This window comes from Podarcis tiliguerta (genome assembly GCF_965153285.1).
Source record: "Podarcis tiliguerta genome assembly, chromosome: 7".
In the NCBI taxonomy this organism is placed as follows: domain Eukaryota; kingdom Metazoa; phylum Chordata; class Lepidosauria; order Squamata; family Lacertidae; genus Podarcis; species Podarcis tiliguerta.
Genome location: NC_139540.1, coordinates 63842894 through 63870531, shown reverse-complemented (window position 1 = coordinate 63870531; position 27638 = coordinate 63842894). Strand labels below are relative to the sequence as shown.

Here is a 27638-nt window from a genome sequence, read left to right as displayed (position 1 = left end):
ATGTTTTTGTCTTATTAATTTAAAAGGTTTTTTTTACCTGCTTGCTTTTTTTCAGTTACCATTTTCTGTTTCTTTAGGTTTTTCAGCATCCAAAAATACAGGAAGAGGTGTGCCGGCTGAGCACTGATATTATGCAGGTAATCTAAATGTGTGGCTTAAGGCAGTTCTCTAAGCAGTAAATGTGTGCCTGTTGAATTCTACATACTTGAGAAATCGAGGCGAGCATTCGCTTTTCATACAGTTAGCATATAGTCTAATTCTGTTAGGGGTGGGTTAGAGGGTTCACGAGTAGGTAGCTCAGAATGTGAACTCTTCCCTCTCAAATATGAGTTTGTGTTGTGCAAAGCTCCCTTAGAGCTAGTCCTGACTCAGAATTGCATGCACCCTGCCTCTTCCATGCACAACTGGAGATCATGAGTAAGAGGGAGGCCTGGCTGCAAATGACCAAGCCATGTAGCTGAACAGAGGGGTCTGAACTGAGGCCTGCAGATTTGAGAGAGGGAACAGTTCACATTTCAGATACACAAATACACAACTGCTTTGTGCAACCAAGAACAGTGTGTGCTATTTAAAGCCTGCTTCAGGATTAAACAACTTCTTCCACCGATTTCTTCCTGCAAGTCTATCCTCCATCTGCATTTGCCCTTTGAAGAAAAGACAGAGCTGGGGTGTGTTTTCCTCATAATGTGTAGTTCCTTCTTTTAGCAACAGGCACAACTGAAACATGAAGAACTGCAACCATTGGTACAGGCATCCACTTATTATAAAAGTGTGGGTTTGTTGTCGTAGATTATACATTCTATTAGTTTAATTTCATCTCTCAAGTGGAGAGGTCTGCGTAATAAAATACAAAAACTGTGATGACACAGGCCATTAAAATTTGGTTAAATTGCAGGTTGTGAGAGTGAAGGGGGAAAATGCTATGAATATGCGGTTTGAGAGTTTACCATTGGCTAATGATGTTCCTAATAGTCAAAGTAGTGATGTTAAATAGTGATCCCCCCCTCCGTTCATTCTTCACAGGTATTCATTGACTGCCTGGAACAGCTAAGTACCAAGCCTGATAGTGATGTAGATAATACACAGTAAGTAAAATAATCTGGTCGCGGTCTTTTTGGCAGTAATCCGTGTGCTACTTATTCCAAAGTTCAACAAGTGGTTTCTGGTTGCGTTACTGCAGGCTTCCTCAACCTCTGCCCTCCAGATGTTTTGGCCTACAACTCCCATGATCCCTAGCTAGCAGGACCAGTGGTCAGGGAAGATGGGAATTGTAGTCTCAAAACATCTGGAGGGCCGAGGTGGAGGAAGCCTGCATTACTGGCTGATGTGCATGCAAAGAGTAGAATACCATTTCCCCATGGAGAAGGGTGCCATGCTTTTCATTAAGGGAAATCATCTGAGGCAGAGTTCCTGCTCATTCCCTCATTGTCTCTCAACTGCCAACACTAAAGCATATCTATCCAGCAGCATCTTTAGCTAGTCTTAGTTTATTGGTATTCTTCCAGTGTTCTGGTTCTTGTTTTTGGAGTTGTTTCTATGGTGTTTTTTTAATTTAGATATTATGTTTCTGAACAAAAGACTTTAAAATGATGGCTTAGGCCAGAGATGGCAAACCTGTAGTCCTCCGGATTGTTATTGTATGACAACTTCCATCATTCATGGCTGTTGGCTATGCCTGCTGGAGAAAATGGCAATTTAAATCTGACATCTGGAGGGCCACATGTTTCCAGTCCATGACTTTCCAGTCCATGACTTCACAGATGACCACTTGCAACAACCGCAGTTACAAATAGGCAATCTGTTTTTCTTTGGGTTTAAGTGGTGTAAACCCAATTTGAGTTAGTAACGTAGAATGTTAGTAACATTCTTAAGTGTTTAGAACAAGTACTTCACCAGTAACTTTTTACAAAATCTTTCAGTCTTTCAGCTGATGTTTCATCTTCAGATTTATTTGGAAGCATCCATGAAGACTCCAGTTTGTCTTTGGTAAGTATGACTTACCTTTACGTACACATACGGGCAGAGTAATCCAAATGATAGGAAGCTAGCATCATATGTGCCAGTGTAAATTATGCCGGTGTAACAAAAAGCTGCATCACAATCCAGAAATCAAAGTTGTTAAAATTAAAGCAAAGGAATACTTACTAGGAATCGACGTGAGTGGTATCGCTCTTACCTTTTCTGAGCCCTTGATTCATCTACTTAAAAGTTGGTGTTGAGTCTGAATTGGTTACTGGCCTGAAGGTAGATTTTTTAAAAAAAAAAAAAAATTAGAATCCCATGTCTTTTCATATCGCTCCCAAGATCCAAAAGGAGTTCTCCATGTTATTAAATTTTCAGGTGCATTATTTCTCAGTCAGGTATTTGGGCATACATAGAACTAAAATCTAAATACAGTGGTACCTCGGGTTAAGTTAATTCGTTCTGGAGGTCCATTCTTAACCTGAAGCACAACTTTAGCTAATGGGGCCTCCCGCTGCCGCTGTGCCGCCGCCATGTGATTTCTGTTCTCATCCTGAAGCAAAGTTCTTAACCCGAGGTACTATTTCTGGGTTAGCGGAGTCTGTAACCTGAAGCGTATGTAACCCGAGGTACCACTGTATGTATTTTTTTCATCATTAAGTATGGCCTTGTGTGGGATCAAATATATAAGGCTTTGTCCAGGTGGAAGCTAAATGTTGCTATTATGGACAGATTAGTTGCAATTAAGATGAAAGCACTATCGAAAATTCTATTCGTGTTCCGAACTCCCCTATTTAGACCTCTGGTAAACAGCTTCAGTTATGGCAAAGAGAGATTAGCAGTACATTTTGAGGAGTTAAAAATGGCCTCTACCTTATGGAAGTGGTAGCCAAATAGCAATGATACAAAAACTCCACTGCCCACACAAGGACAGGTAGGCAGTGTTGCAGCAAAAATCTCATGGTTGGGGACAGTGCTGTATAACCTATGCAAATAGGTTGGCAATTCATCTGAATACTGTTTTTTGTGCCCATGTTAAGGTTACACTTGTCTTTCAGAATATTCTATTTTAAAGTCTCAGTATTGCCCCATGGTCATAATTTGTAACCTGATTTCTGTCTTAAACAACAATTGCTTTCTTCTTAGCAAAATTGTTTACCTGTGTGCCTCTCTTGTACCGTTAATTCATTTTTCTTGTTGAAATCCTCCTTGATTTAGGAGCGGAGACTTTTAATTGTGCTTAGCAACTGCTGCTATCTAGAACGTCACACTTTCCTAAACCTAGCGGAACACTTTGAGAAATATGGCTTCCAAGGAGCTGAAAAAATCACTCAGGTAAGTATTTTATCTCAATTCTTTCAGTCTCAGTTTTCAGTAGGCTTCCAAAATAAATTATAAATAAGATTAGCACCACTGAATAGAAATTTAATCTGCAGTTGCTCAGAAGCATATATGCTGTAGTTTCTACATCTTGTTCCTAAGCTCTATTTATTTATTTTTAAATCTAGAGAATTTGGTTTTGTTGTTGTTTTTAACAATAATAATAGTAATAGTAATAATAATAATAATAATAATATAATTTATTTATTTATTCCCCAGCCAATCTGGGCGGCTTCCAAAAAAATATTAAAATACTATAATACATCAAACATGAAAAGCTTCCCTAAACAGATTGTTTACATTGTTACCAAGTTGTTTTTTGAAGTACTCAGTCAGATTTCATATCTGGGACTTAAAACTTTAGATTTTTTTTTAAAGTAGAATAAATGCACTACATCCATAGTTCGGCATATTCCACATTCATAAAGAAATATGTAGATTGACATAAGAACTGCCTTGCTAAATCAGACCAAAATTTAATCTAGTCCGGTATTCAGTGACAGCAGTCACAATACCTTGGGAAACTCACAAGTAGTGTATGCTGAGCACAGCCATTTACTGTGTGGCCTCAGCATCTGGGAATCAGAAGTATACATCTTCTGCACTTGGAGACTACATTGTCCTCAATTATAGCTGGAAGTTCTTGTAAGATTTGCTATCTGCAAATTTGTCCACTTCTTTGTAAAAAAAAATTGAATCAATGACTAGTGTTGCATCATTGTAGCAATTAATTCCTTAAATGTATTGCATGCTGTGTGAAAAGGTAAAGTTAGATGAGTTTCAAGCAAATGCACATGTCTCTAACCACATCCCTGCAGAATGAAGCCAAAATGCTCTGTTGTAAACCGATCTGAAACTACAGGACTGATAAAAAGACAGAGAAGCTGGTCAGGAAAATCTGTGTTGTTTCTGCAGATGACAGCAGGACAGCAACCAGCCTGGAGACCTAAACTAGCAACCCTACTGCAGAAGCAGGTTGGACTTAGGATGCAAAGCCTACCAGCCTATTGGGGTCCAACTGTTGCTTATCGGTTGATAAGCAACAGATCAGGCTAATGCAATAGAAAAAAATGGGGTCAGAGAAATCTCGCCTACATTTTCTTTTGCTTGTTCTGAACCTGCTGGAAATGTAGGTTAAGTGGATGCTTTGAGAAGGATAATACTTGTTTTTTGTTACTAATTGGAGAAACCTCTTTAATTTCTCCCCCCCCCCTTTCCCCCTTTTTGCTCTAATTGAATTGAAAAAGGCTCAGCTTTTTGAACTCTATGATAGGGAAGGTGTCTGCATTCATGTTCATTCATTTATCAAATTTCTATGAGCAATTTTAGTCAGTGGTACATAGTTGTAATAGTTTTTTGTGGCATTAAAAAACCCCAAAGGTATATAAAACATTTTTTAAAAAAATATTTAAGGTAAACTCCACAGCCAAGTGCTGGGGTTTTGCTTCTTAACAAAGAAGAGAAATGTCAAAAGTGGGCGGGAGATGATGTCTCATTGTCCTGACTTTTTGTAAATTGATAACTTACTCTTTAATCTGTAATATTTTGACTTATTAGGACTATACAGTTAGTTTCTTTCACAGAAGTGTGCATGCTTTTCATAGTAAGCCTGTTACTGTTGCCATTTCCTAGGACACAATAAAGGTACAGTGGTACTTCGGGTTAAGTACTTAATTCGTTTTGGAGGTTCGTTCTTAACCTGAAACTGTTCTTAACCTGAAGCACCACTTTAGCTAATGGGGCCTCCTGCCGCTGTGCCGCCGGAGCATGATTTCTGTTCTCATCCTGAAGCAAAATTATTAACCTGAAGCACTATTTCTGGGGTAGCGGAGTCTGTAACCTGAAGCATATGTAACTTGAAGCGTATGTAACCCGAGGTACCACTGTATCTCTAAACAGCTGTACTTATGGTGGCTATATTTTTGTAAATTACGTTCAGCCATTCCTTTTTTTCAACCTTAACATTTGCCCCTCACGTAGGGTAAGTGGAAGTTGCCTCCAACATGCAGCCAAGTAGCAAAACATACCTACCACCCATCCTTTTGCTCCACCCTGCTTACATGTACTATCACAGCTCTATTCTTGGAGCCTGTTCCAGCCCTTTGGAAATTAGATGTGCCAGAAAAATAACATAGTGCAGCACTATGGCACCTGCATTCAGAATTCTCTCCTTTTCTTTGAGCCCTAGTTCTCTGTGCTAAGGAAGAAAGACAGGGAATGTGCTGGCATGAGAGGCAAAATGCAACCATCCCATCAGTATTTATATTTACCAGATCTCTATTGTATTTTACTACTCGTAATTTGATACTGCTGCATGATTTTTAGCTATATTGACCTAGTCTTACTTGTCCACTGGTTTGACTAATGTTGGTTAAAACCTAAATAGAGCTAACCTGCAGTGTCCTTTTTGATAGAATCATTTAATCTTTGCTCCTTTCACACTTACAAAGTCTGATGGCTAGTCTTTAGGACTCAAAATCATACTATATAGATATCTGTGATGTTACAATTTTGTCATTACTTATTATTCCCATTCTTGTTTCAGTACAGCTTCACCTGAATTGAATATAATAAGGCTTTGATGCATATCATCCATAACTGCCCAGTCCAACATACTTTTAATTTTGCCCTTTGGTTGTCACAAATTTATTCCCGGTGCCTTCAAGCTGGGGAAGTATTGGCGCCACTGTCCTCTGTTGTGCATTTTGCGAGCCTCCCTGTAAAGGGATTTCTTGGCTGCTCATCATCTTACTACCAAATTCCTGGGTCTTCACTCAGTCAGGTTTCTATAAAAAGAAGAGAAATCAATAGGTAGAAGCTTTTCCGCATATCCTAGCAGACAGGACAACATCTCAGTCCAAGTGAATGATAATACTATTCTGGCTGGCAAAATATACCATCCATCTGACTTTGAGGAATCTGCCAGCTTCTTATGAAGCTTCTTGGCTCTTTGTTCATTTTTTTAAACAGAAATATTGACTTCCAAAATATACATTGTATAACATTATAAAAGTATTAGATGCCTGGCTTTTTTTAGTAAATGAGAGGAGATTTACACACAGTAATACTATTGTAAATAATCATATTTGTACCTTTTTGTTTTAGGTTAGCATGGACTCACTAAAAGAACTTGATCAACGACTGTTTGAAATGTACATTGAACTAAAGGCTGATCCGATAGTAGGCTCATTGGAACCTGGCATTTATGCAGGTTATTTCGATTGGAAAGACTGTCTTCCTCCAACAGGTAGGAATCTTTAAGCCTCTGAAACTGTAGTAGAAAGAGATATGATTTTTTAAAAAAATTATGTATCACTACTTAAAGCATTTTTCCTTCAGTGGATCCATTGTATATAATTCTTAGAATGCTTTTCAAATAACCCATATAATTAGAGCATCTTCTATCAGTGCTAATCTCTCTGAATTGTTGTTTTTGCTATCATCCACCTTCATTTTTCATACATTTTTGAATAGTTATGAAAAACAACTTTGCTGTTGTTTTTTTACAAATCCATTATGTAAAATCTGGTCACTTGTGTATGATACCAGAATGCCATTGTGTAAGAAAATGTGTGAGAATAGCACTTTTAAGGGAAGCTTGACCTGACCCACTCCCTCAGATGATAAAAGAAACTGGTATAAACGTGTTTAAGTATAAAATATGTAATGGGTGTTATTTTCAGTATTATTTTTTTAAAAGATCGCTATTCATCAAAGCATATATTTAACAAGCAAATTATCTCCGCCTACTTAGAATTGAGTTTCGTTTAAAAATATAAACACTCAAGGATCTTAAAAGTTATTTAAAGTTTGGTACATTGTAGTCTAGTGACAGCATCTCTGCCCAGTCTGGGCGCATGCTGAGGCATGCCTGAAGTTCCTGCAGCTACCACTTTGTGGCAGCAGGGAGCAGGAGACCGTGAAGCAGGAACAGTGTAATGTGCCAGAACCAGCCTGCAACTTATGTGCAGTTTTGCCCATCGTGCTGATCCTGCTATTGCCATGAACTTCAGGAATCCTGAAAGTTGCTACATTGGTGGATCTCTCAGTGCGGTTCCTCCTCTCACAATGTTAGCTAATGCCATTCTCAGTTTGCAGCGATATTTTTTAGGCTTCAGTTGTGTCCCCACTTACTTAGGAGTAAGCCCCATTCAGCAGAGCAATAGTTTCTCCCAAGGAAACAGGGATGGGGTGAGGCTGCATGTGTTATGAAACTGAGTGTTCCAGAGTGTCCAATAAGCATCTCTTTGGTCAAGATACTTGGGCCGACATTGATTTTAAGGCTTGCTGAGTACACATTGACTTCCTGCCTCAGTCACAGGAGCCTATTGAGTGCTATCTGGCATTGCACAGGAAGCTTGCTACTGGAAGTAGATTTTTCCTCCAAAATCTACATATGTGCATTGAGGCACATGTACACAGGACTCTTGAAATAACCTATCACTTTTTACCTCCTTTCTACATCCATTGTCCACACTAATTTTCAAGCATATCCCATATAACATAAGTCCAGGTCTACAGGCATTTAAGTCGTGCTTTGCTGAAAGTGGTGGCAAGAGTCAAGATGTGTGAAGGTTTGTGTATGCATATGAACCGCTTGATTACTCAGTACTTTCGGACGTGCCGCTGCTGTCCTTGATCAAATGAAGCGTGGTACATCTGTATTTCGCTTTCTGCAGTAGAGCTTCAGTGTTTGACCTAGATTAGATGGCATACTTAAATCCATAGCAAACTGTTGCCTGGCTAAGTAGGGCTTAGGAGCTGTTGCCACAGATGGTACCATGGGCTGAGCATTGGGAATAGACCAAGGAAACAGAAAATCAGATCCCTTCTCAGCTATGACCCTTAGGGTTGTATTCAGTGAAACCATTGTGCTAGTGAAAGCCAGTACAATGATCCCCGCTAGTGTTACAGGATATTAACAGAACTGTTTTTCAAATACAAATTAATGTTAATTGTAAAAACAAATGAAGTCCTTATAGACACCAAAGTCTGAAAGACTTAAAGTAAAAGTATTTATTACTTGAGACGTCTTCGGGGAAACCTTTTTTCTCTCTTTAGGATATTACCCCTGCTGAAGTAGCTTTTACCTATGAAATTTTATGTCAGAAATGTGTTAGTGTTTTAAAATACCACATAGCTATTTCCCCCCTTTTACTTATAGACAGTTTTCAGATCGGTATACAAAATCTGATGCAATCAGGTATCGAGGGAATCAACATACTGGAAAGCAAAAGGGAGGACAGAAGAATAGGGGTAAAAGTTGTCATACGGTTAGCAGGAGTTCTTGGACAGACTTATGTGACTATTTCAGTAAGTTGTAAGATGAGTTCATTCCAATAGTAAATTTGTGATCTGTGATAAGGAGTTGTTATTTCTCACTTGCCTATAATTACTAAGCACTGTGAACAGATTAAGAACAAGACTGTCCCTGCCCTCTGGTTTTCAGTCTAAAAGTGAAGACCCCCAAAGGAAAAAGTAATGGAGACAAAAGAGAGAAACTTGGAAACTGTGGCATCAATCCTTTAAGTTGTTTAGGAATGACCAGCTTGATTGCAAAAGGTTCAGAAAGGCGAGGATGGATGCAGTTGAGAGAGAGAAGGAGCCAAATGGCAGCTGATCAGTTACCTAGTTAATCCAGTAGGATCTGATTTGTGTCTCCTTTTTCATAAGAAATTTGATGTGCAAGTTTGTTCTCCATAGTGATGTTTGTCCCAGAGTCCCTTATGCACACATTGGTATGGCCATCGACTTCCAGTGACATGCCACTGTTGCTCTAACTGTTACCAAGAGATTTAGAATCAGAAATAATAATGTTGGTTGGTTGGTTGGTTTGTATACCCCACCCTTCTGAGTGGGTCGCCCCAGCCACTCTGGGCAGCTTCCAACAAAAATACAGAAAAAAACCCAACACCAACATTTTGAATTGTGCTTGGAAACATACTGCAAGCCAATGTAGATCTTTTAGGACCAGTGTTATGTGGTCCCGGCGGCCACTCCTAGTCATCAGTCTAGCAGCTGCATTCTGGATTAATTGTAGTTTCCAAGTTACCTTCTACAAGGTAGCCCCATGTAGAACGCGTTGCAGTCGTTCTTGAATAATATGTGGTTTTGCTCTGACAGACAACATACCCAGAGGTGCTAGGCAAGGGATGGCAAGATGGATGGTTTAGTGCCTGTCACTGAGCCAACACTTTGTTTTAGAAACTTGACACAACAGGGTACCCTGAACTTTACAACTCCTGTACCTGTCATTTAAATTGGGTTTACTGGGCATTTGAGCTTTCATTGCCACCAAATCTCATCCTTAAAAGGGTACCCCTTGCACCTTTCCACTGATAAGATTTCTGTGGACAGGAGAGGGGGATTTAATCCCGTAAATATAGAATTGTGTAGGGTTGCCATATTTCTGAAAGTGAAAATCTGGACAGAGTTGTTGAGGGTTTCTTTTTTTTTGCATTTTTGAGGGGGGGGGGGTAGACCCTGCCACCTTCTCATAGCTTGCCTGATTTTGAGAAGGCAGTGTAAGGGCTCTTGGATGCTTCCGCAGCCCTGGCACTGCTTTTCCAAAGCTCTATGGAAGCCCTCTGAGGTAGGGAGGAGTCTGGAAAGCAGAGAAAGGCAGAGAATGGAAGAAGGAGATGGATCCTGGCAGAGGGGAAGAGGGAAGGAAAGGAAGAGGGTCCAGAGGAGGAGGAGGGGGTGATCCAGACAGGAGGCAGGAGGCAAAGTACTGAAAAAGCCATGCAATGGAGAGAGGCTGGGATGGGGGCAAGGGAATGTAGCAGCAGAGAAAGCGAGGGCGAGCATCAGAAATCGCAGCAAGAGGAAAACACTTTAAAAGCAACTTAAAATGTGCACGAGTTTTGCCATCCCAGCAACTCTATGTATGTGGGATGCCATTATAATTTTCATTTTACAGACTGAGAATGTGATAACTGGTGACTTGCCCAAGGCCAGATGGGTTTGGTGCTGTATCCACAAGAGAGACAGAACCATAAATGGTTGAAACGGTTGTAGGTGAGGAGGAACCTAAGAACAAGTCTTTCTGCTCAGATCCATTTGGCACTGATTCTGCTTAGGGCCAGCCAGTCAGTATGAGTCCTGGTGGCTCAGGGATGCACAGAGCAGTGGCATAACTATACCATTGCATGTGCAGCTTGCTAATGGCATGCGGCCAAGCAACCCTGGCACCCACAGAAAGGAACACAATGCTTTACTATGAAGTCTCACAAATCATATGAACATACTTGTAGTGCAAGGGGCATTGCTTTCTCCCAAACCAAGCTCCACCTCACTGCCATCTCAACAGTTTCTCAATATCCAGGATCAATAGTGGGCAAAGATGGTGAAATTATGGTCATATGGCAATCCCCTGCGCACAAAAAATATACTAAGCTTAACCACCATAACTCAGAAATTTTTGAGAGGTGATGAGTAAGAAAAGAAGTCAGAATATAATATTCTTTCATTTTGAGGTCATGTTTATTTGGAACTTATGTTCCTTCTTTCATTATGTATGCTAATATAATACTGGTTGTTTAAACCCTTCTATTTAAGATTTAAAATGTTGTGTAAATATATAACCCTTGCTTTTATTAGCAGGCAGTTGCATGGGCCCAGGGATGTATATTTACCTTCCAGGTATTGACTAAACACTTCACCATGGTTTTTATTTTATTTTATATTCTTTATTGAAAAACAAAAAGTACAAAATTACAAGTGCACAGGGTAAGAAAAGACACAAAAAGAAGAAAGAAGAAATAGTACCCATGAAGAAAACAAAACAGAAAAAGATACTGTGTACATTACCAAAAAAAGAGGGGAAATTGTTACTGTAGCTAACCAGACCTTAACCTAATATGGTATTTATAAAAATGAATTCCAAATATTGTTAAATTTGTCCATGGCAAGTCTGTGTTTGTATTCAACTTGTTCATGTGTAGTGAGTTTGTACATATCTTCAGTTCATCAATACCAGTCATATTGTCATAGGAAGGACACAGAGTCCATTCATATTGTCCCTTTGTTAGATTCCTTGTGTAGGGTATATAATTCAAAAGGGTTTTATGGGATGAAAAGGATAAAACGTACAGGTCAGGTCCAGTATCATAGACTTCCCCTATGTGATCTTGGCCCACATATTTTCTCATTGCTTTCTACCCTGCCAGATAGAATAATAGTAGGGATGCGGGCGGTGCTGTGGTCTAAACCACTGAGCCTCATGGGCTTGCCAATCAGAAAGTTGGCGGTTCGAATCACCGCGATGAGGTTAGCTCCCGTTGCTCTGTCCCAGCTCCTGCCAACCTAGCAGTCCGAAAGCATGCCAGTGTGAGTACATAAATAGGTACCACTGTGGCAGGAAGATAAATGGCATTTCCACGCACTCTGGTTTGTCACAGTGTTCCATTGCACCAGACACGGTTTAGTGCTGGCTACATGACCAGGAAAGCTGTCTGTGGACAAACGTCGGCTCCCTCGGCCTGAAAGTGAGATGAGCGCCACAACCCCATAGTCACCTTTGACTAGACTTAGCCGTCCAGGGGTCCTTTACCTTTACCTTTTTACCCAATACAATAGTCCATGCAGCTCTTCCCCATCCCACCTCCTAGCTTGTAGGATGATTATGATGCATAGAATCTGAAGACCTGCAGGCAAGTTGAGTCAAAAAGATTTTGTAGCAGAGCAGGGAGTATTGCACAGCTGCAAAACCTGGTTGACCAGAGACAATAGCACCCTGACCTTCTGGGAAGCAGAGGTGAGATATAGATGCAAATAAATAAAATTAACAATTTACCTGTAGGCGATTACTTTTTTTTCTGGATGGGCTACCTTGAAGAGATTGCTAAGCTTGACTTTTCCCCCCATAAATAAAGAAATAAAATGAACTGTTTGAATCTTTGTATTGAAGCACAATCATAGCAGTGAACTCCTTTACTACATCAGAGTATTCTCAGGTACTCTTCAGTTTACAGAGTTGGGTTCACCAGTAAGTTAAACTATGAAAACTGTTTATTGGTGGGCAACAGGAAAAGAACTTGGCTTGTTTTGGGGTTTTTCCCCCCAACACGTGACTTTAGTAGCTTTCAACATAATGTTTTTCGATCCATAATTTTTTTGGTGGAGTTTTAGGTTTAAAAAAACCTTGGCTGGTGAATTGAATGTAAACCTTAGTCTGGAGCCAAGCTGTAATATTGGGAGATCGAATGATCCATTAACCAGTATAGCAGGGCCATTGTAATAGCAAACATTTCATTATTTTAAAATTTCTCTACACTCTGCTTAGCAATTTCAATTTAATGAAACACTTCACAATTTTATTAATGTTTGGATGAGATTAGAGCTCTGGACTTGTTCTGTAGCTTGGAGTGATTCAGAATTATTAAACCCCTAACTTTGAACTGTGAAAAATCTTCAGCTTTCCAGTTCTTTACTTCATTCATAAGGTTAGATAAGTTCCAAATGTTGAATTTTGAGCTGAGTGCCATAGCTCACACTAAAAAAACAAATCACTTTCCATTCTGCCACTCTCCCAAGTATATAAGATTATGGTTCATTTTGATGATGATTCTTTGGAAGTAGAAAATGAAGCGTGAACTGCTAAAAACATTTAAAGGTGTGTACTAGGAAAGTTTTGTAGTTTCCCTCTGAGTGGAGTAAATAGGAAGCTACTTAGAAACCATGTAGCACATAGGGTGTAAAAGTATCCCATTTTTATCCAAGTTTGCCAGTTCAATCCTTCTAAACTGCAATTTTGTCTTATTAACTTGTGGCATTTAATTAATTGTTTGCATCTCATTGGGCTCGCTATTAAAATCTTCAAACACATTGAGAGATGACATTCTTTTCAGGAAGCATAATATCTGAACATGCATAATGAGATCTTAATAGGCTGCCAATGTTTGCACAGACTTTAATGCATGCAGCAGTCTTGAGACAAAGATGGGTATTACAATTTGACTGCAAAAACTGAGGCTGCAATCCTAACCCTACTTACCTGGGAGTAAGCCTCCTTTAATTCAATAGTAAACCTGGGTAAACCTGATTAGGATTGTGCTGTAAATAACTGAACCCATTAATGCACACAGAACACATAAACTCCCATGGCCCAGTTCTCTCTTTCCCACGATTCCTTGCGCATGTGATTCCATGCAGACAATCCCCTTTGGACTGGAAATACATGTGTGCACTCTTGAGATTGAGCCACTGCAGTTCCTTTGAATTGTTGTGATCCCGCACACCACATACGTCCTGTGTGGGACAATCTATTGGGCGCATATATATTCCACTTGTGCTTGTGATGCAGCCTCTTATGCAGCAAGTATGTACATGTATTTGCTTACATGCATTCCTGGCTCCCATGATCTTCCCATTACTTTTCTGAAATAGAAGAGTAAATAGAGTTTTGACATATACTCATATATGTGTCTGTTACACTGTATAGTTTGCATGCAGTGGCAGAGTGTTTGACATTGTGCATATGGAATTCACAATTTCAGCAGCACAAACAGTATCCTTGTCACCGTCTGTATTACTTTGTTTCACAACAGGTATATACCATGCGATTGTGAGCAAATCCGTAGGCAGTTTGCAGAAATTCGAAGTGGTTTACAAAAGTCCACCTTTAAAAAAAAACCCTAATTCATGTTTGTTCAGATCTTGGGATGTCCTAAGCCTTTATTCTGTGTTTTAAATATCTCTATTCACCTAATACCTAGAAACCCACTGGTTTTTAATTAATCCAGTTCTTGTCCTGTACCAGGAACTGATCTTTTAACATTTGTGTTGGGTCTTCAAACACACACCCACATCCAATGATAAATAGTCCTGAGTGTTCAGCAGCAGTAGCATGTATTTGGTCCTAGTGATTTTGTTACAAAGGAACAAATGAAGCATCCAGTTTTTCACAGTGGCCATCAAGATGCCTATGAGAACCCCAGGGCATGAGAGGAATAGCCCTCACCAATGATTGCTTCTGAGCAACTAGCATTCAGAGGCCTCCTCCTCTGATCCTGGACCAGTGGCGTAGCGTGGGTTGTCAGCACCCGGGGCAAGGCAAGTAATTTGCGCCCCCTAACCCATGGATTTGCGCCCCCTAACCCTACCCCCCAGATGTTGCACCCGGTGCGGCCGCCCCCCCCCGCCCCCCCCCACGCTATGCCACTGTCCTGGACTAGTAACCATTGATGATCTTATCCCCCCACAAATTCCTCCTATACTCTTTTAAGGCTGTCTAAGTTGGGTGACCCTCACTACCTGGTGTGGTAGGAAATTTCATAGTTTAATTATGCCCTATATGAATAAGTATTTCCTTCTGTCTGTTCTGAATCATAGCATCCAGTGTAGCGGTGTGGTTTGAGCTAGTACTGGGAAGACCAGGGCTCAAGTCAATTAGAAGCCTCACTGGATGACATTAGGCTGAGAGATAGTGACTGGCCTAACCTGCTTCACTGGGTTGTTGCGAGAATAGAAGAGAGGTGAGGAACCATGTGTGGCATGCCAGCTCGAACTCCTTGGTCCATTTGCCCCTTTGAGTCTATGTCTGCTAATGTTAGGGAGATTAATTTGAAAGTGGTCCACCACAGGTTTTTAACCCTGATCTGACTACCACAAATTGTAGTAGCTATTTCCCCCTTAAGCTAGCAGGCTTGTAAGGTACAAGGAACATACTGGCAGATGTAACTGTGTACACAAGTTCTGGAAGCAGATTGTAACAGAAATTAGTATTATTATTGGCAAACGGGTAACCTTGAACCCCAAGTTATATCTTTTAGTGGGGTGGTAGAGCTGAAAATAATGCCAAATATATTTCACATTGGGCAACTAATGTGTCCCTTTGGTTTCAGTACCTGGGTAGACAAGTCTAAATAGCCTGAGGTACAAATTTTCACAATCCTCTAGCGCATGGGCAGGCAAACTAAGGCCCGATCCGGCCCAATTGCCTTCTCAATCCAGCCCGCAGACGGTCTGGGAATCAGCGTGTTTTTACATGAGTAGAATGTGTCCTTTTATTTAAAATGCATCTCTGGGTGTTTTTACATGAGTAGAATATGTGCTTTTATTTAAAATGCACCTCTGGGTTATTTGTGGGGCATAGGAATTTGTTCATTCCCCCCCCCCAAAAAAAAACATAGTCTGGCCCCCCACAAGGTCTGAGGGACAATGGACCGGCCCCCTGCTGAAAAGGTTTGTTGACCCCTGATCTAGCAGCTGGGGGGCTCATTTACCAGAAGTAATATATTTAGCATTAACTCGGAAAGTGTATCCTCAAAGTGTATACTCCTTGGAGGCTTAGTTTGGTCAGAATCAAGAACAGTCATACCTTGGAAGTCAAACAGAATCTGTTACGAAAGTCTGTTCGACTTCCAAAACGTTCGAAAACCAAATTGTGGCTTGTGATTGGCTGCAGAAAGGGCATTCTCTGGGGCAGTGCCTAAGTTGTGGAGCTCCCGACAGAAGTGCGTCTGGCAACTTCACTATACTGTTTTGGGTGAATGATGAAGACACACCTCTTTACTCTGGTCTTTAGCACTTGAGATGTATATTTTTAAGACCCGCCCTACTTTTGCAATTGTGATTTGTTTTAAACTGTTTTTAATGTTGCCATTTTAATTGTAACTTGTTCTGGGACCTTAGGTTGAAGGGTGGATAATGGTGTTGTTATGTAACAAATGAAAGCCTAGGCTGCTTGAGGATTCTCATTTCTCAGAGACAACTCGTAACACAATAAAAGGGACAGAATGGTTGCCCAGTTACCCAGCTATTCTGACTTGGTTGCCTATATTGAATTTTTCCAATTTTTTTGCCCCAAACCCAATGTACTATAGCCTCTGTCTCTCATCAAAGGTTTTGGCATTTTTATGGCCATGCAAGGAGAAGACAAGTATTTCAGAGAGAATTAGGCTTCTGTAATCTCCATCACATTCCAGACATTTTCCCCCAGATGAAGTCCTTTTTCAGATCAATGGATTCATTTTCTTATTTTTCTAAAAAGTAATATTCATAATGTTTGAGTGACAACCAAACTAAATTCATAAACATTGCATATCTCTAAGCCCATTCTTCATTTGCAAAATTGCTGTCATTTCATCTTGTAAAGGCTATGACAGGTTATTATTATGGCAACAGCTAACAGCTTTATGGATTTATAAGCACCTATCACTTTTCAGCTAGTTTGTGTATTGAAGATTTTCATATAATTTTTTATAAAATCATAGTGATGGGAGGGTTTGGAGAAAATAACACCTTGCACCCAGTGGATGGTTTATGTTCATAAAAAGAAATAGTGGATTAAATGCCCAAACACTAAAGCATTATTTTTTGTTTTGTTTTGGTGGGTGGCACCTTTTTAAAAATAAAAAAGTGGGTTTAAATTAAGATGTACCTATTACTGATATGTTTATGAATAAGCACTCTCTGCTTATAGAGTGGTGTTGTAAAGTAGATATTTCAGTAACTTTGTTTGTCTCTTTCAAACCAATGAAGACTGCTGATAGCATTAAATAAATTGAATAGAGGCACCAGATTGGGGGGAAAGAGGCATAGTTAAGCTCTTTGCATCTTCCATAGAGGTGCGTATCAAGAGAGATGGGTCCTCCAGCTCCTCTTGCCCCAAAAGATCATGGCACCCATTCCCAGATTAAACCATGCTAGTGGCTTAGCCATTGGTAGACGTCAGCCAGCAACCTGCATCTCATATGGTTTGCACTTGGGTGTCTACTTGAGAAAGCAATTCCTGCTATTGAAATGTTGCTTGTGCTCACAAAATCAGAGTGTTAGATCCAGCCTACGTGTGCAGGTAGCATTCCTCCCGCAGGATTTGTGCTGGCCGAAGCGGGAAGTTGGTTTTTACAGGCTCTCCCTGCATTTCCTGTTGGAGGACCATCCAGAACTTTGTGACAGGTGGTGCTGGGGGGTTGGGGATCTCTGCAGGAACTCAGTACCTTTTTGTGCAAAGTAGGAGCCTTTCTGCTTGCAGGAGAGCAGTGAAAACCCCCTTTTTTTAAAAGCTCAAAGCAAGGAGAGAGAAAAGAACCCTAGGGTATTTATAGCAACTGTTTTCTTCAAGTTATTTTTGTCAGGCTACAACTACGTTAGAATTAAGGAGTTAAAAACAGGAAATGTGATTAAAGTGGTGGGTAGTCCCTCCAAAGACTTTCCAGAGCTGGCCTACATGTTCACATTTTATTTTTCTAGCTACTATGATATCAAAGCAAAGTGATGCAGAGCATCTTGAGATCCTGCTATGATCAGTGGAGGAATGTTTCCATTAAAAGCAGGAAATGGCTCATAGAAGAAAATACTTCCTTCCTCATGCAGATGATCACCATTCACTTCCAGTAAATATTTTAAGCAAACTGTAACCTCTTCATTCTGGATTTCTGTGCATGTTGTTCAAGTTCTAAATTACAGTCAGGGTCAACCTAAACATGGCCACTCTAAATCTGCTTTTTCCTTTGCTCTTGGAAAGTTTATTCTCTTGGAAGAGGAACAAAATTATAATCAAGGGTCTGTGAGCATAAGTATGGAAGGCAGTGGCCTTACATTGCAATTATTAGTTTTATTCATGTGGCACCAGTTTACAAATAATTGGCATATTCATAAAATCCCGATTTTGATTGTTCCATTTTCCAAGAAATTTAAAGAAACCCTTTTAAGGTTTTATAGTGCGGTCTTTCAGCCAAAGACGTCAGTGAGGTTAGTATCACAGCCTCAGATTTGACAAAGTGCTTCCTCTTTGACTTCCAGAGGCTGTACCAGTTGAAATTGTTGACACTTCAGAAAATCACATGCTCTTACTCTTTACTTGATTGGAACATGCTTGGCCCCTGTTCTCACAATCATTACTATGGATCTGAATCATATGTTAAATGCTGAAGTGCACTTGAGCATTCACTATTCTTTCATCCTTTCAATGCGTGTTTAGAGGCATTTCTCCAACTTCCTCCTTAATCCTTGGCTGATCCAGCATTGGTTGGCAAGAGTGCCACAAATTTGCAAGGGTGTCCCAGGCATGGGGAACTGTTTAGTGAGGGCTATTTTGTGCCCCCATTGTGCAGGGAAGACCTGCACATTGCAGTTTTCTAGCAGCTGACTGGAGCTAGAATGATTGCACAGTCACTGGCATGATCAGGGTCATCCTTCAAGCGTTCTTTGGAGTAGTCTATTCCCTTTTGCCTTTGCTCAGCATTGCAGTGAAAGATACGGTCCTGGGGCAGATCCTGCCTTCAGTCCCCACCAGGCAAGACTGAATGCCCCTGGAAACGTGACCTTGTTGAAGCCCACGCACCCTTACCACCACATCCCAGTGTGGTTTACAAAGAGCTGCTGCTCTGTTTTTGTATATATTTCAGAGAACTCCTGCTGTTCCTCTTCAATAGTCGATGTAGAATTACTGCATGGATTCCTCCGCAAGGAAGATGCTTGCAAAGCCATGGAGCATGCAGTCCTGCTGGCTACAGGCCAGCACCAAGCAGGAGTAAATCATTTTTTAAATAAAACACCCTTTAAAAAAAAACAGAGCATTAGCTCTGCACCCCAAATTGATTTATGGCCAGATCTGGGTCAGGTCAGTTGTTTCCCGGGTCAGCCCAGGTCATGGCCCTGATGTCTACAATAATAAATGCTAGACTGGGAGACAGATCGTGAAGCTGAGGCTCCAATACTTTGGCCACCTCATGAGAAGAGAAGACTCTCTGGAAAAGACCCTGATGTTGGGAAAGATAGAGGGCACAAGGAGAAGAGGACGAGATGGTTGGACAGTGTTCTCGAAGCTACCAATGTGAGTTTGACCAAACTGCGGGAGGCAGTGGAAGACAGGAGTGCCTGGCATGCTCTGGTCCATAGGGTCACGAAGAGTTGGACTCAACTAAATGACTAAACATTTAGACTGGGAGACTGGGAGACCCAAAAAGTCAGCACAGCCATACAGTGCCCATGGCAGAGGAGAATGCTGTTGTACTCAGGTCCTGCCTGCAGACATCCCATAGACATCTCCTTGGCCACTGTGGGAACAGGATGCTGGGTGAGGTGGGCATTGATTTGATCCTGCAGGGCTGTTCTTTCAAATGCTGGGATTTAATTTGATTTTGCTAAAAGCTGCATATGAATAGTTTATTTTTGCTTGTGGCTGGGTCAGGAGGCTGGCTGGTTGAGAAAAGGGTTCTGGATAGTTGAATGTTAGCCAGAACCTACAAGACGATTCTAATGTAATGCTATGCTACCTGCCCAGCCAGTAGTGTGGTATCTTAGTGAAGAATCAGGTGTGTTTTCCCCCTTCTCTCTCTATCTCATCCATTTTCCTACTCAGGCGAATACAGCAGTCTATTTTGTGTGTCCCTGGGGAATTTCCCAGTCAGACTTCTACCTTCTGCTAAACGAGTCAGAAGGCCTGTGGGTGGGGACAGTTCTCTCAAATACCATGACATCAGATCTGCTGCCTATGTCTGTCTTTACATTTAGAAGGTTATGGTTTTTATAACTTGCACCTTCATCAGAAATACCTTGTTCATCACCGACTGACAAAAAAACCCACTTGATTTACAAGGCTTCCTTTTCTTCTAAGGCAGTTAGGAAGACTTGATAAAAACCCATGTCACAATGCACAATAGTCACAAGTTTTTACACTGACCTGCACATTAGTTATGAGTGGTATTCAACTATGTTTTACTCAGAACAAATCTGTTGAATTTGATCTAACTTAGTCATGTTCGTTCATCTCCATGGGGTCTACTCTGAGGAAATAGCACCTTTTCTGCACCTCAAGGTGTGTTGCCTCCACTTCCGTTTATTTTCTTATTTTCTTTTGTTGGGGGCGGGGAATGGAAAGACTCATTTTCACAGCATAATGTGATCACCGGTCATCTTTGCTGAACTGGGGAAATGGAAAGGAAAGAAGCACTCCAACTGAAAGCCATACCTAGGGGCAACTTGATGCAGCGTTCCTCACACATCTTATCAAATTTGGCAGGCCTCCACCTGTAAGAAGTAAGCCATCACATGAAATTGACAAGGTGGCTTTAGAGCTCTTAGTGCCGTGAAGAGTAGTGTGACAATAATAATACACCACAGGAAGTGCCTCAAGAGGTACTGTGATGCCACAAAATGTCACTTTCCTCCTCCATTTCAGCTCTGGACGGGACTTCTGCTTGGGACTTTCAGCTCATGAGGTCTTTGTGCTCCCAGCAGTGTGGTATTCCAGTTTTATGGGTGGTGCTAAAAAAAATAAAAATCACACCCTGCCACATGTATGATGTGCATTTCATGAGCTGTATATATGAGACAGATTTGGACCACACAAATTTGACATAGACTTTCCTCATAGAAATCTTGGAGGGTATGGTGTAACGCTCATGCCATGGTCTGGGTACAGAAGGCCACAAAGTGAACCAGGCTTCAGGAGTTTATACCTGAGGCTAGTTGAAAGAGAATTGGAGAAGGTTTTTATTTTTCCCTTCAGAAGCTGTACATGCCAGCACACAGCTCCCAACCAGACTAGGATAGGCAGAAAGGGCTCTTCTGCCCCTGAAGCACCCATAACTCAGTGCGTTTGAATAAAACATAGGTCTTTTGCAAATTGGCAAGCAGTGCTATTTCACTTTTCAAAGTGGTTTGAGGGGTTTTGGTCTTGGATGTGTGGGTAAACTGCGGATCTCTTGTCAAAGGGAAGTGCAGGTTGCACTTCCTAATTCAGCCAGCGTTGTTCATCATATCTTCAGACTGGGCAAACCTCAAAGAGCTTAACATACAGGGAAATTGAGTTGAAAAAGAATTCTTGCTTTTCCTGCTCTCTTGGCAGCATTTAACTCCATTCTTTGAGCTCTTTGTTCTGGAGGGGGTTATAGCGTTTGAAGTTCATGCCCTCTTTGAATTCATCCCAGGTTTCTGTTAGATGTGTTTTGGCAATTGAAGGTGGTAATTTGCTGGAATTATTAGAGGAAAAGTTCTTACACTCCCAGACTGCCTCCAATAGTCCCGTGCTTAGGATGGGGGCTGCAAGAGAAACTTTAATTAACCTTCTAACATAAATCCGTCTCACCCAATAACCCATTTCTGATACCTCAGAGCACAGCGAAGAACACAAAGCTTGAGAGAGCATTCCTTCTCTGTGCCCTAACCAGGCACTCACTTCAAATAATAAAACTTCCAGCCTTTTATGCAATGTGATTTTGTTCCTACAACTATTCTGTGGAGCCTACTTCAGATTTTTACTCATTTCTTAGTTCTATCAGTACAAAATGGTCTTCCAGGCTTAGCTTAAATCATAGTACTGTACCATTGTGCCTACGGGAATACATTGGGGTTTCTTTACCATGGTTAAACAATAGGTTTTGTTGCAGTTAAAGATAATATAATGAGCACCTGTAACTATGTGTTTGCGCAGTCAGGAGCCTCCAGCATATAAAATGCTTTTTAAAATAAGAAGGCAGAAAGGATGCTGTCATCAATGGTGTCTCTGAAAAATCTTACACATCACTTGGGAAGATAGGCCAACTAATATCAGTGTACTGGATGAAGCAAAGATCACCAGTGTTGAAGTGATGATTCTTCAACATCAGCTTCATTGGACTGGTCATGTTGTGCGGGTGCCTGATTATCGTCTTCCAAAGCAACTACTCTATTCCAAACTTAAAAACGGAAAGCGTAATGCTGGTGGTCAGCAAAATAAGTTTAAAGACTGTCTCAAAGCAAATCTAAAAACACCGACAACTGGGAAACACTTGCCTGTGAGCGCTCCAGTTGGAGAACAGCCTTTACCAAAGGTGTCATGGACTTTGAAGACACTCGAACTCAGAATGCAAGGGAGAAACGTGCTAAGAGGAAGGCACACTTGGCAAATCCACACCATGATCAACTCCCGCCCGGGAACCAATGTCCCCACTGTGGAAGGATGTGTGGGTCCAGAATTGGCCTCCACAGTCACTTATGGACTCATTGTTAAAACCGTGTTTATGGAAGACAATCTTACTCAGCTACGAGTGATCACCAAAGAAGAAGACGACTTAGGGGTCCCTCAGGGTGTGGCTCCGACCATTGTTGCACCAGTGATTTTGGCTTTTAAAAATATAATTCAGCTTTTTAAATTTTGATTTAGTTTACTCGGACAACCAGATGAAAGACCGGTTATGAGATGTTTATCAGACAAGGTCCTATATATTACTAAGTGCATGTCTAGATCAGCTAGTTGACTGTGTTACCTAAATGGAACAAATAGTACAATATTCTTGCTTCTCTTCCTTGTCAATTGTGCTCTGCATTTGAACAGGTCATATGACTGTAATTAAAGACTAACTGATTCACAGTTCATCTTAGTTTCTGCTTTCCCCAGAATTATATCTTTCCGTTCTATTTATAAGCCATCACTGACGTTATTGTAGCACGTTTTATTTTTCTCATTCTAAACTTGGCTTATCTCCCTCCATTGTAAAGAACCATTTGAATGCTAAACAAACCCATGCGCGCTCTATGCATTTCACCAAACTCAGTTTAAAATATTCACAACAGAGCTACAGAAATATATGTACAGTATAAGCAAATGTGAATAAATATATTTACTATGTTAACACACACACATCCTGTTTGTTTCAATATTTTATTTACTTATAAAACGGATTGCCTGTCTTTAGAAAGCTCAAAGTGGTTTATAAGCTTTTTCTTTATATTTATTGGTAACAAGTAAAATATTGGTTCTGTTGAAATAAATGCTGAAAATTTCATGGCCTTTCTTTTTAGCTTGATTTCACTGTACTTAGTGCCACAAGATTTTTGGGCTGTTTGATCGCAGTTGTCTGCTCAGCCTTTGTCATGAGTTACATTTGAAGCCACCAGCACAGAAATGAGATGGTTGTTATTGCCAGCGATTTCTGCAATCCTGTTTTCCAAGCTCATATTTCTCTTTAATAATGGCAAGATCTATTTAATAAGACAATCGCAGATGAAAGCTGCCTTTTATTGAATAGTATTTGAAAGAATGACCAAAAAAGCAATAACCACCCCTTGATGCTATTTTGAAGAGGGGGGAACAAGGGATGTCAGACGAGACTAGGAACTTCTGGCTTCTTTAACCTTTTGTGTAAGGAAATGTGCCTTTCTCCATTTCACTTTCAAAAAGGAAATAGATTTTAGTGGTGTGGTTGGGAGAAGTTTTCATTTTCTGTATGCTGGTATTGTAGTCAACGTTGTACCTGTTACAGGATAAAAAGGCCTGCATGGCATGTCAAGTGATATTTCAGCATAACAGAATGAAAATCACCAACTATTTTGTTGTATATATTTTTTTAATTACAGGTGTCAGGAACTATCTGAAGGAAGCCTTAGTTCACATCATTGCTGTGCATGCCGAGGTAAGGCTCTTTCAGACTATCTATGATGAATGTCGATGTGTTTAAACCAAAACATATCAGTGGAATTAGAAGTTCAAGAAAAGCAGGCCTTTTTCAGTGCCAGAAAATCATTCCAAATAAATATTAGCCTGGACTTTGCTCTGTTGGTATTCAGTTTGTGACTTGTGAGCAGGCCCTGGCCTTTGGTGGACTTTGACAATAGCACTTCAACCATATTTTAGAGAGAGGCAGAAGAAGAAGACCTGATTGGATAGAATAGGAGCACTCCTTTTTGAGACTGGCATGACACTGGACATTGCAAGTGCTCACTTTCCTTTTTTAAATACCTATTTTGGATCACTTATGGTCGGCAGGTATTAGGCTGCTTCTACACGACCTGTTCATTGAGTGTTTATCCCAACTTGTTTGCAGGGAGACCAGATGCCGATGACAATTTAACAAGCATTCCTTCTTATTGTGCGGAGGTTGGATGGTGCCGTGTCAAAGCAAGGGTTAATCCCACACTTTCCAGGGCATTTCTCCATCACTTTCCTTACAGCAAAAAAAAAAGTCTTTTGGGGAAGTTGATTTGTTGCAAAAGACCTCCCAAGCAGCTATAATCATGCAACACAAATTTGCCGCTAGGCGATTGAGTCCCATCCAAACACCTCTAGACAGGAGAAAAGGTCTTAATGATGACAAGGCTTTCAGAGGGAAAAAGCAATCCCAGCTTTTGAGCTTTCGGTTGTATTATTTTAATTTAAAATCTGCAGGTATTTGCCATCTCTAAAGAGCTCGTACCCAGAGTGCTGTCAAGGATTGTCGAAGCAGTCGCTGAAGAACTCAGCAGGCTAATGCAATGTGTTTCATCCTTCAGCAGAAATGGTGCTTTGCAGGTAACTGAATTCTATGAGTGGCGGGCAAATGTAGCTTTTTTAACACAGTTAAGTCCTGTTCAGATGTTTGTATATTGTATCCATGGAGGGGGCACTCCCTCTACCCCCAACCAACCTGCATTGAGCAAGAAGTTCAGAAGGAGGTTGTAAGTTGGGGTTGCCCTACGTCCAGATTTTCCCGGACATGTCTGGGATTCCAGTGAAGGAATTAGCGTCTGGGGGAATTTCGGGAAATTGGCAAAATGTCAGGATTTTTGTGTTCGGATTTTTACTTCTTGAAATACGGCAACCCTATTATAAGTGCGTTTAGCTGAACATGGTTACAGTCCTTTTCACAATCTGAAACCCTGCTTGATTTGCAACCACAGATTAACCACAGGCTAACTGTGCAGCTGAACACACACCACTCCTTTAAGACCTTTTCTTGCTACGTGGAAAGGTCAAAAGTTTGAGGAGGTGTGGGCAGCCTCCAACCCCTGCACAGATACAGGGATCTTACCTAGACATCTTCACTTCCCCTCCAGTTGGGAATTCCAAAAAATATTTCGGGGTAGCCATGACAGTTAAACTGCTATGAAATGAATGCACATTTGCAGTACATGTAAATAGACATGTCTTAGAAGCCTGCAACGAGCACATCAATGCAAAAATGATCAAGTGTAGTCTCCAGGATGGAAGGGTGCTGTAGATTCATTTCTGAAGAAGTATTGGTGTGTCTGACACCCACACACAGTTACTGCATTGTGACGTGCAAATTATTGTTTTTCTAAGTGTACCAAACCATGTCAGACTGCCTGGGGAGATTGAACTCTTTCTATGATCAAATTTTGCTCTCTAACAATTTGGATTCATTTGTGAAATTCAAAGAATATTTAGCTAAATATTGTGATATAAATAGAAAATTCTTGGAAGTAACAAATAGGCCTAGGGGTAGAATAAGAATATGTGATAGTAAATATTAAGGATTAGACTATCAATAAAGGAGAAGAGGTTAGTAAATGAAAGGAGTTACTGTATTTTTTGCACCATAACACTCACTTTTTTCCTCCTAGAAAGTAAGGGGAAATGTCTGTGCGTGTTATGGAGCGAATGCCTGCGGGTGGCGGGGGGATCTGCTGCAGTCGTGAGCAGAGGATCCATGGTTCCCCTTCCTTCCCTCCTCCGTGGTTACAAAGCATGGATCCTCAGGATTTTTGCATTGGGCTACTCCAAACTCACTGTCAGATCACATGTCTGTGGCCACAGCATGAACCACAAAAATCATATATCCACTATTTCGTTTAGAATTTTTTTTTTCTTGTTTTCCTCCTCTAAAAACTATGTGCGTGTTATGGTCTGGTGCGTGTTATAGAGCGAAAAATACGGTAATTTTATTAAAAATATGAACGTGAAGAAATATGAACTCCTGTTATACAGGAGATATAATGAAATTCAGTTACAGGGACTCGAGGAAGTCAGTTATCAATGTGATGAGAGTTGGATATTTGAAGAGATATTCTTTTTTGTGTGTATTTAGTTTGTTGTAGTGTGGTGTGTTTTTCTTCGTTGTGTGCTTTGTTATGTTACTTTTGTGATAAATGTTGAAAATCAATTTAAAAAATTAGAGAGAGAAAAACAATTTGGATTCATTTAGCCAGAGCTCAGTTTACTCAGTTTTCTTGATTCGCTCACATCCCAAGGAAGTTAGGAATTTACATATTTTTAATAGCGTATCACAAGTTGCGGAGGAAATAGAGAAGCCAACCTCCTCCTCACTTCATGGGCTCCAATAGAACTAGAATATCTAGCTGGAAGAATATAGCAGTGAGGTATTTGCTGATACTTTTAGTTTAACAGTAAGCACTTAAGCGCACCACAGTTTGTCACCTTTTGTAATTACATTACACATGGTTTGGATATGAAAGAGGACCATGCAAGATCCCACCCACTTTTGACTCTGGCCCCGCCCACCACTGGCATGTACCTACTATAGGTATATAAGGCCATTTATCCCTTCATCCTTCCCCAAGCTAGTGCTCTTCTGATATGCTGGACTACAACATTCATTAGTCCCAGCCAGTGATGGTCAGGGATGATGGGAGTTGTAGTCCAAAAACATATAGAGGGTGAAGAAGGCTGACATAAATGAACTTCTTAAAACCACTGAATGTAAAGCACATGAAGGGGTGGAGGGGAGCCTTTTGTTGTTGCTACTGTTCAGCAGCCAGAAAGTAGGGGGGGAGGGAGAGAACAAGATGCATATTGACAGACTTCACCCTTTTGCACTTCCTTCCTCTTTGGTGGCACTGTATATTAAGAGACCAGAACCTCCCTGGTAAGAATAAATGCTAGCACTTTCCAGGACTTTTACTTTACATTTACAGGGTGGGGGTGGGGGACTTTAAGAAACGATATTTGCGAACTTTCCCTGATAGTCAGATTTGGTTTAATTCGTTTCCAGAACATCCCAGATCTCCTATTGGCTTTACAGCTGTCTCGGGACTGATGTTTCCAGCACAGGAAACGAATTTTTGGTGAAGTGCTCTTAACTTTTTGCCTCCTCCTGCTGCACCAGCAACAACATTGTTTTGCTTATGCAGCCAAACCTTGTGAAATCAGATTCTGAAGCTATAAATACACTGGCTTTACGTTTGAACATTTATGTCCTTTAGGCCCGGCTTGAAATCTGTGCCCTGAGAGATGCAGTGGCTGTGTTCCTCACATCTGAAAGCAAGTAAGTGCAAAAGTTGGAGGTTCAGCAAATGTGCGCAAAGGTAACAGGAGCCTATGCTGTTGTATTCTCACCTCCGGAGTAGCATAGAAGAAGAGTTTGGATTTGATACAGTGGTGCCCCGCAAGACGAATGCCTCGCAAGACGGAAAACCCTCAAGACGAAAGGGTTTTCCGTTTTCAGAGGCGCTTCGCAAGACGAATTTCCCTATGGGCTTGCTTCGCAAGACGAAAATTGACGAAAATTTTTGAGGTTTTTTTCCGCTCCCCAACCCCTTTTTCTGAAGCGCTAAGGTGCTAAAAGCCTTTTAGCAGCTAAACCGCTAATCCCTTAAGCCTTTAATAGCCGTTAATAGCCCTTAAACTGTCA

The 27638-nt window shown here is 40.8% G+C and overlaps 1 protein-coding gene across 8 annotated transcripts in view; it reads left to right on the top strand.

The window, feature by feature from the left end:
- The window catches only part of EXOC2 (exocyst complex component 2), a 78900-nt gene that overhangs the window by 46989 nt on the left and 4273 nt on the right, over positions 1-27638 (top strand). For 4 of the 8 annotated variants that reach the window (XM_083449338.1, XM_083449340.1, XM_083449339.1 and 1 more), the window contains exons 19-26: positions 78-137; positions 1024-1085; positions 1920-1986; positions 3181-3297; positions 6448-6589; positions 23629-23684; positions 24437-24559; positions 27211-27272. In XM_083449338.1, coding sequence (XP_083305464.1) covers positions 78-137; positions 1024-1085; positions 1920-1986; positions 3181-3297; positions 6448-6589; positions 23629-23684; positions 24437-24559; positions 27211-27272 — 689 coding nt within the window. Of the gene's footprint in view, positions 1-77; positions 138-1023; positions 1086-1919; positions 1987-3180; positions 3298-6447; positions 6590-8506; positions 8656-10944; positions 11056-11513; positions 11537-11961; positions 11995-23628; positions 23685-24436; positions 24560-27210; positions 27273-27638 lie in introns of those variants that run through there. The other 4 variants (XM_083449344.1, XM_083449345.1, XM_083449343.1 and 1 more) reach the window with 4 other exon arrangements.